The following is an 18463-nucleotide window of genomic DNA, read 5'->3' on the forward strand; positions in this document are numbered from 1 at the left end:
TTAACCTGTATTAACAGCTCCAAAGATCCACCAACGGTGAATTCCTGACTTGAGAGCAACCGAGAAACACTGAAAACCTACCTTCCATAATATAAATGAAAGAAGCAAAAACAAGGCAACACCAACTATTAAGCCTGTTCCAATTATTAGCACAGTAACACGGTATTTGGGCATTTGGTGATGCACTCCTTCCAAATAGACCTGAAAAGCAGAAAATAAAATCAGTTCTGATATTCCCCCCCCCCCCCGAAAGATACTAAAACAAACTAGGAAAATGAATTACATTCTTAAGTAATCAAGACTATATTCATTGGCTGGGCATAGATTTGTATAGAATTCTACAATTTTATCACAAATCCATGAAAAGAATTTCTTACGTATGCAACTTGCTTGTCCTCATGTAGTTCAATAACTTTTGCATTTTTTTCTGGTGAGGCTGTTGCTCTTACTTCAAGCTTCAATGCTGATGCATCATCCTAATTAAAAAAAAAAAAAAATCCTGTTTTTTAAAAAATAACTTCAACACATTAATTCCTGCCCAGTAAAAATGGTAACACAGCTGCTCACAGAAACAGAATCTCACACAAACACACAGTGGTGCTTTTTTCTGATCACAAAACAAATTAGTACCAGAAACTGGAACAAAGCCCAGTTGGATTTTACTTAAACCCACATCTATGCTGCTTTTCTTAGAAAAGTACAATTATGGGTTGAAGTTAAATCCCAATCCTACACAACCCAGCCAGAATGGACAAAGTAATACATACTAAATAATAAAGCGATAATCTAAAATACATATTTTTCAGTGGTTTTCATTTTTCATATATCACCTTGGGGCTTAACATGGAAAAAAGAATAGGTTTGGATTTGGATTTAATCATACTGTTTACAAAAATATATTAATACCTAGAATTTATATACAGAGAACACTGCAAATAAACCTTGAAATATTCTCCTTAAGTATGAGACATTACCATTTCTAAAAGTGAAGGAGTTGCCTCTAGATGCAACTGAATGGTTGCTTCTTTTCCACTTTCCATGTTTCCAAGCTTGCAATATATTTGTAAGCAAAAGTTGTCATTTTTCATGCAGTACTGTAGAAGGGAGGGAAGAGTAAAGCTTCAGTTTATCAGCATTTGTCATCTTGGTATTAAAGGCACTTAGGAACTGTGTAAAACAACCTCCCCCCCCCCGTTTGTTCCTGAAAAGTCAGGGTGGTCATCATTCACCGCTGGCAATCCACAAGTGTTAAAGGAACAGTACAAGGGACCAACTTAATTGTTACTGAGCAATTTCATTTTTCTTAAAAATGCAAAACTTTTTAGACTGAAAAAGAACAACTGTCACAATTTGGTTATATGCAGGATTTTTTTACCCTGTTATGTCAAATTAGCTTTTATCAAGAATAATAAATGACAGTGTCTATATTATATCCAGTATAAATAGTGCAACTGATTGTACACTGACAGCTAGCAGCATTTCTCTCATGCTTGGATTAGACAAAAAAAGCAAGCCTGTACATGAGTATATTCCTTGTCCAAGACTGCACTGCCTGAGTTCCGATTTGATATTCTAGTGCAGGTTGTCTCAAACATTGGTTGATGTTCCTTGTACTGTGCTTACTTGAAGTCCCTAATTAACATTTTAAAGTGTCCAGCTTCTTTCTAAGATGAAAATGTTAAACAAAACTGTACTTCATCAAATACAGATTGCAGGACACAGATGTCTATGAGAACTAACCCTCAAAATACAACACTAGAACAGCATTTCTGGTTTGGACTACTACATAGTCAAGTCTCAAATATCCAGCAGGGTCTGTAAGTAGGTATACAGAAGGATGAGCGTGGACAGGGCAGACATGTACAATATTCTTCCAGCCTCCCAAATAGTTTTATTAAGAACGTCATGAGCCAATAAATATTTCCTTATATTTTTAAATTTTTAATGACTTTCAGTTCCATTCACTTGTATAGCCTTCCTTGGAATTCACTTATTAGCATTCACAGCACCCTTCTGTAAAAAGTTCCACCATAAGTCCTACTTTTGCCTTTTTTTTTTTTCTTTATGTTTTTAAATAACTTGGCTCCCATTTTTGACAGTTGATGGCACAATTTTGGTGTGAAGAAACCAATGAATATTTGATCTGCATACTTCATGTAATTAAAATTATGACTCTTCCCCCCCCCCCCATGCATAATTTTTGATTTGAATTTCATCTGCCATTCTGTTTGCCCACTCATTCTGTTGCATAAGCCTTTGGAAGTTCTTTGTAGGTGACTGTCATCTAAACTGACTTCAGTGATGTGTCATTAATCAACTCTCTCATCCGAGCTCTCACCTCTTTCACTGAAGTTACTTATGACTATGCTGAGTGTATCACAGGTCCCACCACAAATCCTTGGAAGAGATACTGTTGTCTTAAGGCTCATTCATGCAGTCATTTACTTCCCACTGATGCTAAGAGAGAGAACTTACCATTTGTCTCTTAGCAGACTTTGAAAAGAATGTGACAACATCCTTTAATATGTTTTCATTTTTTTCTGCCACACTACAGTTTCTGGAATATTTATTATAGGAGCACTCTCCAACTGTTGTCTGGAAACAAAAACATCATCATCATTGTTAGAATTTAAACATCAGCTACTAAGCAGAATACAGATTTCTGAAAGGCCAGAAGCTCAAAAGGAATGTAAATTCTACCTTCAGAACTATAAAATACATGGGGCTGAAGAATATCCTGTTCACTCTGCTTCACTATAGCTAAGAACCTGAGCCTGTATTAGTACCTAGTTCTGCTGTGCTGTTTCTCTTTTTCATAGAATTGATATGGCTAATAAAATTATATCAAGTAACCTGTGCTTACCTTGATATCCAATGTGTTGAATAATCTGAAGTTATTGGGTGGAAAAGCATTAGGTATCATTATTTCTAAGGCTGTATTTGGAGCCATGCTTGGTCCTGCACTGATAACCTTGAGGGGAAGAAAGTTATAAGGAGTGTAAGTACATAAAACCTAACAGAATGGGGTAGCACTTGAATTGCTGTGCTGTCATGAAAGTGGATTCTGGTAGGAGTTGTAACATTTTGCTTTACTCATTGTGTAGGTGTCCTGAACTCCTCACTCCTCTGCACCCAATGAGCAAGCAGTGCTAATCTGCGATGCTACTTTGAGGTCATACAGACCACCTTCCAGAATATGCAACAGGAACTAGGAGAGATTAATGTCTAACTCCTCCTTTTAAGCCACTGGAGACAAATCTGATACCTTACAGATCCTCTTATAAGGAGCTCCTAGTTCCTTTTTCTTACCATAAGTTAATTATTTTTAAGTATTAAGTAATGAAAGAATTGGCAAGTCAGAACTGCTCTAGCTCTTTCAGACCTGCTTCTGCTAAGCATTTTTATTCTGACCACTCAGTGGAAGATTATCCAGACCAGAAAAAGCATTTAAAGAGGGACTAACAGCTACTTCTCATCACTGATGCACAGAAGTTGCTCACCATTCCCTTGTACTCTTCACCACTTCCCTTAGTGACTGTGCAGATTGTCTTTAGATACACTGGAAATCTAAGTTTTAACCTTCAAAACAAGGATAATAGGGTTGACAAGGGAGAACTCTTACATGGAAAGTGAAGTTGATACTCTCCTTCATACACGTAAGTGGGGAATCTTTCTCATTTGTTCCATAAACAAACGAAGCCGGTGATACGAATCTACAATAGTTTAGAAGTTTTTAATTAATATAATTGCTAAAAATCATTAGCTTAACTTTCTGCTCCGTGGTATGTCCAATAAGATAGGTTCTAAGGAAATACACAAGTTTGCATGTAAGTAAATCTAGGAACACTAAGTAGAAGTCCTCTATCTTTGTGCTTTTTCCTCTTTAAAGGACAAAAGAAAAATAATTCAGAAGTAGTCATAAATCCTCTTCCAAATCTATACCACACAACACACCCAGAATATGGTCTGAGGATCTGCTGTGCTGTTATTAAATACCTTTCAATAGAAAAAAAAAGTTCCAATTCTTAAAAAAATATTAGTCTGTTAAGAGACAAGATCAAAGCACCACAGATATCACTGGTGTCATCTCACCGTACTGGAAAGAAGATGCTAGAAGTGTATGGGTCAGACCCCAGGATAGCTGTGCCAGTTTATTAACCAGGAATTTTCAGCTGTACCACACTTCTGCTTAAAAGCTTTGTACAAGGTACCAAGGCAACAGTTCTACAGATATGCAGGTATAGCAAGAGCTGACTTACCCATGAGCATTTAACTCGGTCTCATATTTTAGAGGTACAGCTAAAGTTAGCGTGTTATCCAGCAACATGCTCCCATCTTCATTTTTACTATAAAAACGGAGAGAAAAATGAGTGTAACAAATGCAGCATCAAACGCTACACATTACTTCTATAAACAAATATTAAACAGACTCCCAGCTTTTTAAAACAAAAATATTTTTTTAAAAGTAAAATTCTATACAGGCAGAAACCAGCTCATTACTTAAATATCTATTATCTGGGTTTTTTTGTGATTTTTCTTTCTCTACAAATTTGCAACCCCTGTGCTTTCTTGCATTTGTGCTTTGTTAAGTCTTTCCAGTGTTCCCTCCTCTGTTTTCCAAAGCTAGTACTATTTTTCATTAAGCATTTTTCATTGGACTTTACCAGGTAGCATTAATGATGATGTTGAGGTCTTCTTCTGCTCTGGTAAATGAGCTTGCATCCAAGAGAAAACTAAAATCCAGCTGTAGAACAAATAAAATTTTCTTTATATCGCATTATAGTGTGCTTTAACAGAGTTTAAATAAAAACATCTTATTGAACTCATTTAGAATTTCCTGCTGTAAAAAACACTCAGAACTAAGAAAATACTTGCTTTGCGAGTCTTCTACTCCTTTCTATTGACCTAACACATCTGTTCACAGCCTTAGTCAGCTCACTTATCTAGTAAGCCAAGTACGATCGGTTGATGCATAATGCAAACGATGTTGTCCCGTAATGAATTGCTCCAGAAAGTGTTTAGGCACCTGATTTTAAAAGTAGCAGAGAGGTTCCAACACCAGCGTAATAAAAGACATTAGTAGGAATGAAGGAGAGATTCTGAGAAATAAAGGTTTTTTCCCCTCCCTGAAAAGCCTCGTAACATATTCAGGGTTTCTTTAAAGCTGGAACTTCATACATAGCCATACATAGCTTACCTTTGATTTCTGATCTACATATAAACAACCAACGCTGCACTCAAGTTTCACTGCATGAATTTCTTTATCTAATACATCACAATGTATCTGTTTTTCTTCCTAAAACAAAGGACAAGTTATTAATGATTAACACCTTTCCCCCCACCCCCCCACATTTCACAATACATGCACATGCTGAAATTGGGTGGTTTATATTTCCTTGAACTAGGCGTTTGTTATTTCACTGATGCAGATATACACAGCATTTGTATTATTCATTACTGCTTTAATGTATCCTTGTTTTTATTATTGTATCCTGTTACTTCATCTTCTGTTTGCTAATAGTGAAGCTAAGGCATATGCATCACACCCAGACCCACTCAAGTTTAAAGCCAACCTCTAAAAGGTGTTGGGGGGATTCTACACAGAGAGCAGTTATTTTAAAAAGGCAGAAAGAGAGAACAATTAGATTTGTTATTTCTTCATAAGACTGTAACTGTGAAAAATGGCAGATTCAGAGATCTTTGTGATCACTGAAAGCATGATCATCACACAAGAAGTACCCACAACATAGAATCATAGAATGGTTAGGGTTGGAAAGGACCTTACAATACTGAAATACTTTTAGAAACCTTTTTTTTTTATCCTTACTGTTAGTTGTTACTATCACATCTTGTTATTGAAATGATTTAAGTCACCTGTATTGATTAAGTTGCACATGGTTTAGGTAGCTATAAATCTCAGAAATTAAAAACTGGAGTTTTGTCAGTTTTTTCTGGGGAGGAGGAAATGTGTGTAGGCTGTCAGTATCTAAAGAAACTCAACAATCCATTAACATAATTTGAAAAATGTCTGGCTGAAAAGGGAAAATCTCAAAGGACTCCTGTTTGACAAATTCTTTTGTTCTTACCAATTCTAAAATTCGGATGAAATAAAGACCTTTAGGGATTTGAATGTGGAGAACAGTTTCATACGCATCATCTCCAGCATTGAGCAGAGAAATGTTCAACAACAAAGTCTTCATACTTCCAACAGCAAGATATGTTTTCTTATCATGAGGCCTATAAAAAAGTTTAATTATAATGTAAGTGAAAAGTATTTCTATATACAGCCTGCATGCAAAAATTTCCCTCCACTGCTCTTTCAGTTAATTTCATTTGGTTCTGACAAGTTCAGCTGGAGACCACTGGGAAAGCTTTTACTCAGTCTTGTAACTGAAGGTACTACACCAGTTATGCCAGTCAATTTCAGCATTGTCCTTTTTAAGGCTTGAGGTTATTATTAATGCAAGAGCAAGAAAACTGCTGTCAGACCAGTTGTGCTTCTGGCTTTTACAAGATGGGTCCTTTCCTTCACAGCCAAGAACAACAATTTGCTACTGCTAGTTTTTTCAAACATTATTTTCAAATTCACCCTTTGTACTCAAAGTATATATTGAAGTACCATGAAGCAGGTCACAAAAATGGCAAATGAACATGCCTATCTTATGATCTATGCAGTATTCTATAATCATGTTACAAGTACAGACAACCTGTGGGGGGCTAAAAGTAAACTTCAGCTTGACATTAAAGTTTAATTAAGACTTGTAGAAAGGCTGCCTAGAAAGAGACATTTATCAGATATTTTGGCTGGAAACCAAAGCATTAGTCTCTAAACACCTTTGGGAAAGAAGCTGGCACTTAGAAAAGCAACAGAAGGTAAAAGCACGACATAAGCAGATAGGTTCCAAGACAAAAGCGAATTAAAGAAAAACACACCGTTAACATTTCAGTTGCTTGATTAGGTTTAGGTTAAATTTTAAAGTTCTTTTACTAGTTACATGCTTACTGTTCAGTCATCTTCTATTCATTAAAGCTAAGCTCATTAACAAGCTGCTGTCACGAAGATGCCTCCCAGCTTAACACACAAGTACACAAAAGCACCAGGTGCACATCTGGGACTACAACAAAGCTGAACTAGAGCTTTTCCCTGGTAATCATATTTCATTCTTCATTAAAAAAATGCATGATGCAGACTGGAAATTTACCAAGCAGGCCAAAATCTAAGAGATTTAAACAAAACATGATAGTGTCTACACGAAGACTCAACTCAGTAAGTAAAGCATTACTTTAACATCCGTATTTGATTTCATTCTTTTAAGACTTAAAGTGTTTGCTTTGCTGTTCAAGGATAATGAATGCATCCTGTCTAGACAAAATAAATTAATGCTTCACAGCTAACTAGTTTTTAATCGAGATTCTAGGGGCCCAATGCAATTTAAGGTGATACTTCACACTTTATCAAGATATTTAGCCTGTTTATTTACACTGAAAATCTGCTGCTGATAACCTAATGCCAAGCAGGTATGTTGTAATCTGTTTTCCTTTCTTAGAGTTTTGAAGTCCTTACACAATTGTATCGCTAATGGCATGAATAGAAATGCTGCCGAGTCTGAGAAGTTTATGACTGCTGAAATAAAATAACCTTCAAGCCCAAGAAAATAAAAGGGCTTCAGACTCATGCTACAGGCTATGCATTAAAGTAGGCAGAAAGATACTACTCTTATTCTGAAATCTGTGTAGATGAAAATGCTTGTGCTTAGGATCACACAGGTGTGATTAATTAGCATTATGGGATTGTCAGCATCTTTTGGTGTCATTTTAGGTTGTTCAGTGTAGTATCTTGATTAAAGTAGAATCAACTTTAAAGGTGATGAGTCACACAAGAAAATCCAGGTCACACACAAAATACCTAGCAAGCTGAGCTTTACAACAGGTACAATTTCTCTTTTTGCATGCAAACAACCCATGTTTCTTGCTTTGAAGGATAATATTCAAAAAAAGAAAAAGGTTGTGATGACAAAATATAACTTAGACAATTAAAATTCATTCTGAATAGAAACGATGGTACATGGCTTAAAACTTTCAAAAGATGGTGCTGAATCTAAGTGTATATACTTGTTAATATTGCTTGGTATAATAGATTCTGCAAGACAATAATAACTGTATTTGAATACTTTGAAAGTGCACTAATTATCTTGTATAATACAGGATTTAAATATGATACCTAATTGGAAAGAATGGGAAAACTGAAACACATTGAAGGGTATGTCAAAAAAATTAGGGGTGTTAATGAGAAAAAAAAAAGATCACAAAACAAAATTAATTTAGGAAAACGAAATCTAATTCATGTAGGGAAAGGAAGTCTGAACCTCACATAATACTCAACCATCTGGTGTCTCAATCAGCAGTATAAAACCAAAAAGATGAATAAGGAAAAAGAGCCACTTAATTAATTGGTAATTGAAATAATAAATATAGTCATGTCTTAGTATAAAACCAAAGTATCTTATTTCTACAGTGCAAGTACAATGTCTTCATAAGAGCAGCTGAAATAATTGACAGCTTATCAATTTAACCATAGCTATGATGTCTACATATTGAGTACGTATTGTGCCCTGTATCTTAGCCCAGTTATATACAAAGTGTAGAATACAAGTTTGCCTTTTTGTGAAGATATATTTTATGAGCTTTAAGGTATTCTAATTATGCAAGACAGTTCTTCAATTTTACACATTTCTGTTGCATTTCCTGGAAGATTTACAATTTTAAAATATTCTTCAACTAAACACAGCTTCATTCCTCATATCCATAGTCTACTTCTGCAAATTAAAGTTTTTAAACACACAAAGGATTAAGAAATAATTTAGATAAAATTTTACTGAACCTCTTTCAAAAGAGAATAATGAGAGCCACATTATACTTACTTTGGAAAAGCAATTTTCCCAGAAACTCTCAAGTCAGCAGAACAATTTTCTTGGGAGCAAAATCTTGCAAAAACAAACTATAAAAGACAAACAAAAAGGGGCACTTTAGTGTGTTATACATATTATAGTGACTAAAAGTATTTCCAAAGAAACCTATCAGCTGTTACCCAGTACATGGAACTGGCTAATAGCTCTTGCTCCTAAAACCAATTCAATCAGGCTACGATTTGCCATTTACCAAACACATGCTGTGTCTCAGTTAAACCAGTGGGTGTATGTTCAGCTGATTTTTTAAACTTAGTACTTAAAAAGTGTAAAGCATTTTAGAGAATCCAGAACTGAGGTCTGCAGTCTCTTGTATGACACAGCACATTAACTTTTGCAAGAGTTCCATTACACAAAGGTTACTTATCATACTGCAAATAAGGTTTGATGAGACTGGAGGCACTGTGAGTCACGTGTCTGTGCCTTGGTTATCCGTTTGCTATAGAGCACATTTATGTCACTATATTCAACAACACCCTCTTTAACTCTGAGGTTTCTCAAACAAAATTCTGAGTGAAAATGAAAAGGAAGAAAAGAACAGATATATATCTCAGAGTTCTGAATTACATGAAGCTCACTGTTTGTTAAAAGTCCTATCTATGACCATTCAGTAGTTAAAAATGCAGAGCATCCTGACTTTCTCTTAAGTCTATGAACTAAGTTGTTTTGGTGTTGGCTTTTTTGTTTGTTTGCCTTTTTTTTTTTAAGAATTTAATCTCATAATCATTTAAGGATACAGAATACCTCCCCCCCCCCCCGACTTTGCGGTGCAAAACCTGCAATACCTTCACAGGACTAATATTTCAGCAACATCATCAGAACACTTCAAGATTAATACCAGCAAGATTAATACTAACACAATTTTAAAGATTAATTTTATACTGGAAAGTGACTCATCCTGTGTACTTGAAAAAGAATTGATACTTCAAAGACCGAATTTCATACCTGTGTGTTCTGAGGTATCTAATATTATACATTCCTGCAAGTTCTCACACATAACTTTTTTTTAAACCATAATACAAATTTTATACCAGTTCTACAAAGATTTTTTTTTTTAATGACAAATTAGGCATTTTTTTGCATACTGCTTTAATAATTAAGATCAAGGCACTAGATGCTGGTCTGGAAAATGCATTCCTTCACATGCTATGGAAGTTTGAAGCTTTTTTTTTTTTCCACTGAAGATTAAAACATGAGTATTTACTTGCTGCATTGGAAAAAAAAAAGGAAAACTCATACACTAACCTTGCTTACTATAACATCTTTCTCTTTCCTCTGTTGAAGAACAGGCTGAAGTGGTGAAAATTCTTGACTATTTCTCTTTTGTAGAATATGATGCCTCAGCTGATAACTTGCTTCAACATGTACAGGAGTCAAGATATCCCTTACATCTTTCTATGAAAATTGGAAACCTAATGAGTTAATCATATAAAACAAGACATGTGTGCTTATGTTTTAAAGATTATAAGGCTCCCTAGAACTAACTTAAACAGGAACACTTATTTTATTTTACATGTAAAATAATTTCATATGCCATACAGCTTACATACTTTCCCAGAAATCTTTGTCGCTGAAAGAGGTAATCAGAAACACAGAAAAGCATAATCAATCAAAGACAGCATCTGGCATTTCAGAATGGAAAATTCTTTTATTAAAAGAAGTCTTACTCAATTAGTGAACCTATTTCTGTTAATAATACTGCCTTACCCATGAAATGCTGTACTGCCCAAAGAGAAAAATAGGAAAAAGTTGGCTGAAATTGAGAAAGTTAACCAGTGGGACATTGCCAGACAAAACCCAGGGATTTTTCTGTATGAAATCAAAAGGAGTTCTCTCACAGGACCACTAAATCAGATCATGACTGCATTTTATTTTTCTGCCTCTTTGTGTCCTGTTCTGTATTAGAAAAGATTCGACTCTTCAGTAAATGACCATTTTGTACATGAAGGCTTGACTGTGTAGGAATGTTGCAGATCAGAGCCCAAACTGCCTACTTGTGAAAATTGAACAGCTTGAAGCACCAGTACTAACAATAGCAAACCTGGTTAAATTAGTCCCTAAGTGTAAGAGACAGACACTGATTGTCCCTCCACATGGCCACTACTTTAATTCTTATCTGCAAGCCTGCTTTGGCCAAATCACATATTCATAATAATTTTCCACAAGGTCTTCTCTGCATCTGTTTTGTATTACTGCCATTACACTAATTAGCTATTAATTAGTCTTTACTCAAAATACATAAAACATACTTCATCTCTTGCAAGGACTGTACTTGACAGACATTCACACTTAACTTTAGAAGCTTCATATAAGTACAGAAACCTCAATGGGTAAAAGGAGATGCTTATAATGCTATTAATTAAGAATTAAAAAGAAAATTGAATTATACAGAGAAAAAATAGACTACAGGATGTGATAAGACAAATCTTATCCTTCCTCCTACAGAAATATCTACTGAAGCTGGTACATAAGGTCAGCTGTCAGTCAAATCTCTCTTGGCTTACAAAATTCTTAAAAGTAAGTGGCAATTTGCTATTGCTCTTGTAAGTAACATTCACTTAGGTGCAATGACCAGTGGAGATGCATCTGGACTATCTTCCAATGGATAACGTAAACTTTGCTTTCTACCCTGAAGCTTTGTCATGAAGAATTGGCTTGTAATGGCAAGTAAACAAACAAACGGCAAGTAAAAGGAAGGAAGAAGAAAAATACATGGAAAACTTCTCCCCTGCAGGTTTTTGTTTGTTTTTTTTTTTTTTTGTAGCTGTAGAGAATTGAGTCTATTTCCCAGCCTCCGTGCAGGATCAGCCACACCAATCATCCTAATACATGCTGGTTTCAAAAGGTCACAGAATTGCTACCTTGAGGATTTTAAAGAAAAGGCTAGGCAAACTAGTCCATTATTTTACTACCCTTGTTTCCCCTTACATCTAAATATTTCCTGGCCTTAATATTTCTTTAAATTCTTTTCCCCTTAGCTATGGTCTTAGAGGTTGTAAGTCTGTTTTTTTCTGTGTGTAAAAAACATGCGGTTCCTCCGTGTCCACTGGTTTTTAGTGTTTGATTATGGTTTAGGATTTCAAGTTCTTCCCATTTATTCTCCAAAATTTTTGGTGCAATTAGCAAGCTTCTAAGAAAGAATAAAAGTGATTAAGTTTTTCTTGTCCAGTGAATGGCCTTAAAAATATCTTTGTCCTGTTTGCAGTTGTTCTTACACTCTAGATTGGTCCCTCATTCAGAAGGATATATCAAGCATGGTTCATTTCCTCCAAGGCAACAGTGACTTTGAGACTACTATTGCAGTTAAATTCTTACTGGCTAGATTCTTAACTAGCTCCAAGTCAGTACCATCCTCTATTTAAAAGGATGGTTGCTGTTGGATCAAACTCTACTTCTGGAGAAGCCAACAGCCAACTTCCTCCTGCTGAATAGTTGGTACCATCTCTATTATTTGATGCTGGTACAAGCCTCTCTGGGTATCTGACACCTTGCAGGCCTCCAACAGCCTCCTGCCAAATGCCCACTTGCCCTGGCAGCACTTCCATCTCTGTGGCTTCTCCTGTGAATCATTTCTACTAACAGATTCCTTCTACAACGAAGCTGTCTCTACCCCTTCACAGAGAGAGTAACCACTGTCACTACTAATCTGGTCCAGATTTCAGGTTGGTATGTCCAGGAGAAAGACATATAAGCTTCTCTTTTTTGAGCAGAGGAATAGAGAAATTACTTTCCAGCACAGTGCACATTCTTATTGAACTCTAAGTTCATTCATGAAACTATCGTGAGCGCTCTTCGTACCCTGTTTCTACCTGTTGATGCTCTGAGTATTTTCCTTGGGGAATGCTGCATCCCTTGCAGGATTAAAATCAAACAACTCCAAGCAAGTGTTGTTCTTCACACCCTGCTAGCCTTTGGCTGCTTGCAAAAAACGCGCAAACCAGACCATGCTATAAACCTGTAATTAGAGACTTGCTTCTACCAATCATCTTCATTTCATTTCCTATGGATCAGGAACAGGTTCTTTCCTTATTGGGTGAGTCTACCTCACCTACTCACGGTAAAAAGGGGAGCAAAACCATATATGTACTCTTTGAAATAGCTAAAAATGACAAAATAATAAACATATTCTCTGTGTAACTACAAGTTCAAATTAATGAGTACATAGGAAAGTTCCATCAAAAATGTTCAGCAGAAAAATATGTTAGACCCTATCTTGTTGGTTGCTCCATATAGGCCTCAATCTATGATCTGTCATCCATAAAAAGGGTGAAAAAATGTCAAAAATGCTCATGTCCTACTTCATCACTGTGATGATGATGATTATGCACATTCTTCACTGACATAAATGATGGCAGATTGACTTCCTCACAGAAAGCTGAGAAAGCTTCAGAATTAAAATATATTAACTGTGGAATTTATAAACAGAAATATTTTACTTCCAAAATTATGCGATGCAATTGTAAACATAATTGATTCTTTTACAGCAGGTGTGCTTTTCAAAGGAGAACAAAGGATTTACAGGGTTATACATACTCAAAATTACATTACCCTCATAAATGCTGGATGATCTTTGCAGGCAGTATTCTTGCTGTAAATCTTTACATTTCCTGAGATTGTATCAGATGTTCCATTGGAGGAAAAGTAAAATCTTGCTTGTGTATCTACTCTTCGGTTCACATCAACACTCAGATTATAAAGCAGCACTGCAAAATAAAATAAAGCAGTCCAGGGAAAATAAGTCATAAAAACTTATAAAAAAGTGTTATAATTTTCATGAATTTATGATAGAAATCACATCTTCTGACTCACTTCCTTAAGTTATGTTCTGTAATATGAAATGCTCTGCTTAAAAACTCTGACACAAATCCATACTTAATGAACACTTCTAGTCCTTTGAAAGTTGACTGCATCATGACTGATCCCTGAAACGTGCTTTTACATCAGGGTTAGTTTTGTCAAATTATATTTATAGTTTTCTACCAGAATCTATTTAAAGAAAACCTGCTCCAGTTACTTACAGGGCCGACATTAAATTTTGACAAAACATATTAAGTCAGCAGACACTGATGAATACTGTTTAACTTCACAGTTCTTTTCAAGTTAACATGAACTGCTATGATATAAGTTTCAGAGCACTACTGATGTATTACTTCTTAATCTCTGCCAAAAGCAGAGTTAGGATATCTAGAATTTCCTCTAGTCTTTTCTCTTTCAGTTCAAAGCCACGTTCAAATCCAGCCAGGCCAATCCAGTCTGACTGCTCATCTTCCACAACGTATATGAATTTTAAAAGATCCGAACTTGAAACTTTGCAGTTCATTGTTTGATGTGTTCTGTGTAATGTATTCCTAAAGGATATTGTATATTTTCATACAGAAGATTTTAAAAATTTAATTTTATATACCATGTACTTGCAGAGCTGTTTGTAGCTTACAAATAGCTTATGTGCCAAGTAGATTAAAAGCACCCAAGCAATACAATCAAATTTAGACAGTACATTATTTTAAATAATTTCACCATGAATATGCCCTCCAACAGGTATCGCTTCAAGCAATGTCAGTTTGTGCCAAAAGCAAAATATGCATTATATAAAATACAAGATATATTTTTCAGGACTTATGGTAGGACTCCCTCTTTTGCATAATGTTCCATAATTGTATGATCAGGTCCTTGATATGCTTTATGAAGGGAATGTTTTTTCTCTGTTACTAAGTGGAAGAAAGTGGTCCTACAGTGGTCCCATAGGGTTTGGTCCATGTCTTTCTTTGGTCCATAACTGCTTTTAGAGGACATGGGAGTATCATGCTGAATAATCCATTTGATTCAACATTAAGACATTCACCCACCATTAATTCCCTGCCTAATTGCAAAGCAACAGCCCATACATTTGCATGTGGAAAGCTCAGACAAGCACTCCTGTTGAGTCCTGTGCAAAACAAGAATACAGTCCCAGGGCAACTATGTAAAAGGAAGTGTTCACAAAGTAAGTGTGCTCTTATTCTTCATGAACCCTAATAGGATACGATTTCATTCAAAAACCTGTCAAAATGTTGGTCCTAGTTCTTATGGTGCTATGAAAGAGACCATCTAAAATGGCATCATTACCATGTTTGTTCAGAAGCATGAGTGTGAATCCAATCACACCACTTGCTAAGTAAGTTAATTCAGGTACCTGAATTAACCTATGATGCTGCTGCTTTAGCAGTGCTGCAAAAACCATGTGAAAATATTATTGCATGGTTGTGCACAGCCCCAGCTGAACTCTTTCCGTCACAATGTAGCTAGCTAGCTAAAAATTAGTCTTTGTTTGTCTAAACTGGTTGCCATAAATATTTCAGATAACTGTTGCAATAGACAACTTGGAGTTCCACCTTCATCCTCACAATATCTCACCCTTTTAACATCACTAATTAATGGTCCACAAAATACGAGTAACATTCTGTAAATAGGTTAATTTAAATTGAACACCTATGCTGGACTTTTTTTCCAGGTAGCTTACCAATATATCCAGGCACTTCTCGTCCTGTATAGGTAAAGCATATCTTCAAATTCATACAGACTGCAGGCTGGTCATTTTCCATGCAGTTTAAATTAGTGCGATTTATTGAACTTGGATGTTTTAAAGAAGCGTCAACAATTACCACTGGTTTTGTTCTAAAAATAGAAAAGAGTTAATGTTCACAAAACACTTCTGAAATAGTTTTCAGAATCTCTGACAGAAACTACTTTTGTCTTTTATAATTTTTTAAGCTATCTGTTTTTTTCAGATAGCTTCAAATAGCTGTGTGCACATTATCTGCTGCCTCAAGAAGTTTCAAAATTGTATTCCCCCCCCCCCCCCCCCCCAGGGTGCTTACTTAAATGTTTCAGTAGTAGAGTATTCTAGAGCCTAATGCCCAAAGTTCAACACACCAAGAAGAAGAATATCATGATATACCAGTGTGTTTTATCAAATTACATTTAAAAATACAGTTAAATTGTATAATCTTTAGAAGCACGGAAATTTAGCAATCTCACCTCAGCACCACAGCAGAATCTGAGAGAAATGCACCAATTGCTACATCTGCACACAAAAAAAATAGATCAATAAGCATAAGTTGTCGACAAGAATTACTTCTCAGTTACAAGCATTTTGGAGCATATTCATCTTTTGGTCAGCATTAAAGCACCATTTGTCCTTTATGTATTAGAAAGCATATGGTAATATTCAAAGCTGTTCTCTGTCTAGAATTTGATCCCTCCAATACTTGTCCACTGTCTATTAATGCTATGTGCTAATTTGCTGGACTTGCAGATATTGGTAATACGATGATTTGAGGATGCAACTCCCAAACCAGTAAGCAACAGGTGACCTGACAGCAGGCTACCTGCATACTACCTCTTAACCAAGCATTACAAATTAATCTGGATAGCTTTTCTGTTAACAGAGCCAGAACATACATTTCATCATCACTTTATGTTTTTACAACCTCAGGGGCAGGCAACACCTGACCTGACATAATGCTTCTCTGCAAAATGACATAATTTGACAATATGCTTAATACAGTTGTACACTAAGAACCAGTTAAATTATTTTTACACCAAATTAGCACTTTGCTGTCATGCCCACAAGAACTCCACAAGACTCTTAATCCAATGTTGTGAGCCCCAAGTTAGGTTAATGCATTGTTCATGCAAACTGAGAATCAAGTTGCTCAGTGACTCCTAGCAAAATCCAGACTACGTGAACACAGAAAGGTTTTTTAGGTTAGCACACTGGGCTGGACAGCAAACATGCTTCCAGTGCCCAAACTGTTGTGACATGAGCGATGAGATGGCTGCATAAAGGTAAAAATTACACTTTTCTTCCTCTTGTATACTATTACCTTACTGCTACATCATTCTCAGTCCTTAAATAATAGCTAGATGCCCATCAAAACCACCTCAGCTATAGCTCTTTTTCTTTTTTTTCTTCTCAAAAGGGATCATGTAATATGTCACCTTAGTAACAGATTTTGATTTTGTTAAAATAACAAGTAGCATGGTAAGGTTGTTCCCCCATGAATCTCTATTCTGTTAAAAATGAAAAATAAACAGACTTGTTTAATTTACCTTGATAACCGTTGTTATCTACATCAATTGCACTTGCTATGGATTGTCCAAACATGCTTAAAGAACTACTGAGTTGATGTCCTTGTATTCTCTGAAAAGGAAAAAAATAGAAGGGAAAATTATTCTTGGAAAGCTAACCTGAGTTACAATTTCCAATGAAAAATGTTGGCACAACCTTCCTGCTGCTGAAGGCAGTTACATGCTTACCTGTGAAAGTATACCTCTGAAAGTAATATTCCTCAATTACTGGCAAGTGTTATATCCCATAAATTCTATCTAAGGCCTCCAAAACAATTATTTTTTCTGTTACAGATTAATTCTGAAGTCTTTTAAAGTACCTTAGATGGTCTGAGTGTTAAATGGAGAACCCTCTTGAAACTGAAGGTTTTTCTGGACTGATTATTTTTAATTGAAAAATTGTACCTGTGAAAATGATGGTGTTATTCCATCTTCCCTGCCATTGTATATATAAATAACCCCTTTTAGATCATCTTCGTGTGGAGCCCCAATTGCTACATCTGTGGAAAAACAAACAATTATCAGTTGGTTAGTTAAAAGTATCATGGTCTTCAAAAAACAACCCAAACAAGAACACTGCTCCCACCCCCTAAAGAAAACACACCACAACAAAAAAAACAACCCTTGTTTGAATTCATAGAACTATGATGATTTTCCTGCAATCTGCTATTCCCATATGGATTAAATCACTGAAACACAAAAAGTACTCTTACTACGCTGCCTGAAATGAACCATTTATTTTAACATGAAATGTCCTTAACAGCTAATAACAGGCTTGAACAGGCATTAAATAAGGAAATGAAGGTAGCTGGTTTGTTCAAAGGGATACGTTTTGTGTCTAGCAAAATTTCTTTTCCTACTGCCACTCTCAATATTTGCTTCACTACCCCCAACCCCAATGTTTTTGCTCCCTTAAAAAGGTAATCCACCTGTTTGCTCCACCTCCCCCCTGCAGTTTCAGAATGCCAATTTTATATTATGTTATCTGTCATACATCTACTTTGCTTTGGTGCTATTAATTTGATTTTACTTCTCTCTTCCCCAGCCCTACCTCTGGATACAGTATTTCCTTTATAGTTTGTGAAGGTTTTGGGGCAAAACCTGAAACTTATGTGTAAAATTGTGAAGGTAATGCAAAACAGGAGAAACTACATGTAACAAGAATTTAAGGAAAAGGTATCAAAGGAGGTAAGGAAAAAAAAGAACTGCTTTACGGATAAGGAGACCAGATAAGAAGGGAATGACTATTCCAAGCTTTGCAGGTTATGGAACAGAACCAAAAAAAATCACAAAAACAAAGGGAAGAGTGAAAACAGAACCCTAGATTGTACCTGCAATTAGAAAGGGTAATTATGAAGTATAAAGATATGAACTTGATAAAGATACAG

The 18463-nt window shown here is 35.7% G+C and overlaps 1 protein-coding gene across 2 annotated transcripts in view; it reads right to left on the bottom strand.

Annotated features, from left to right (window-relative positions):
- ITGA4 (integrin subunit alpha 4) overlaps positions 1 to 18463 on the bottom strand; it is a 36543-nt gene that overhangs the window by 2515 nt on the left and 15565 nt on the right. For both annotated transcript variants that reach the window (XM_062640688.1, XM_062640687.1), the window contains exons 11-27: positions 17481 to 17575; positions 17058 to 17148; positions 15984 to 16029; positions 15466 to 15620; positions 13515 to 13669; positions 10212 to 10361; positions 8922 to 8998; positions 6087 to 6237; positions 5198 to 5296; positions 4665 to 4744; positions 4260 to 4346; positions 3623 to 3713; positions 2864 to 2971; positions 2476 to 2595; positions 975 to 1094; positions 378 to 476; positions 82 to 201 (exon numbers count right to left, since the gene is read on the bottom strand). In XM_062640688.1, coding sequence (XP_062496672.1) covers positions 82 to 201; positions 378 to 476; positions 975 to 1094; positions 2476 to 2595; positions 2864 to 2971; positions 3623 to 3713; positions 4260 to 4346; positions 4665 to 4744; positions 5198 to 5296; positions 6087 to 6237; positions 8922 to 8998; positions 10212 to 10361; positions 13515 to 13669; positions 15466 to 15620; positions 15984 to 16029; positions 17058 to 17148; positions 17481 to 17575 — 1844 coding nt within the window. The remainder of the gene's footprint in view (positions 1 to 81; positions 202 to 377; positions 477 to 974; positions 1095 to 2475; positions 2596 to 2863; positions 2972 to 3622; positions 3714 to 4259; positions 4347 to 4664; positions 4745 to 5197; positions 5297 to 6086; positions 6238 to 8921; positions 8999 to 10211; positions 10362 to 13514; positions 13670 to 15465; positions 15621 to 15983; positions 16030 to 17057; positions 17149 to 17480; positions 17576 to 18463) is intronic.

The sequence above is a fragment of the Pezoporus occidentalis genome, unplaced genomic scaffold, assembly GCF_034315485.1.
Source record: "Pezoporus occidentalis ecotype Australia unplaced genomic scaffold, CSIRO_AGI_Poc_V1 ctg66, whole genome shotgun sequence".
Taxonomy (NCBI): Eukaryota; Metazoa; Chordata; class Aves; order Psittaciformes; family Psittacidae; genus Pezoporus; species Pezoporus occidentalis.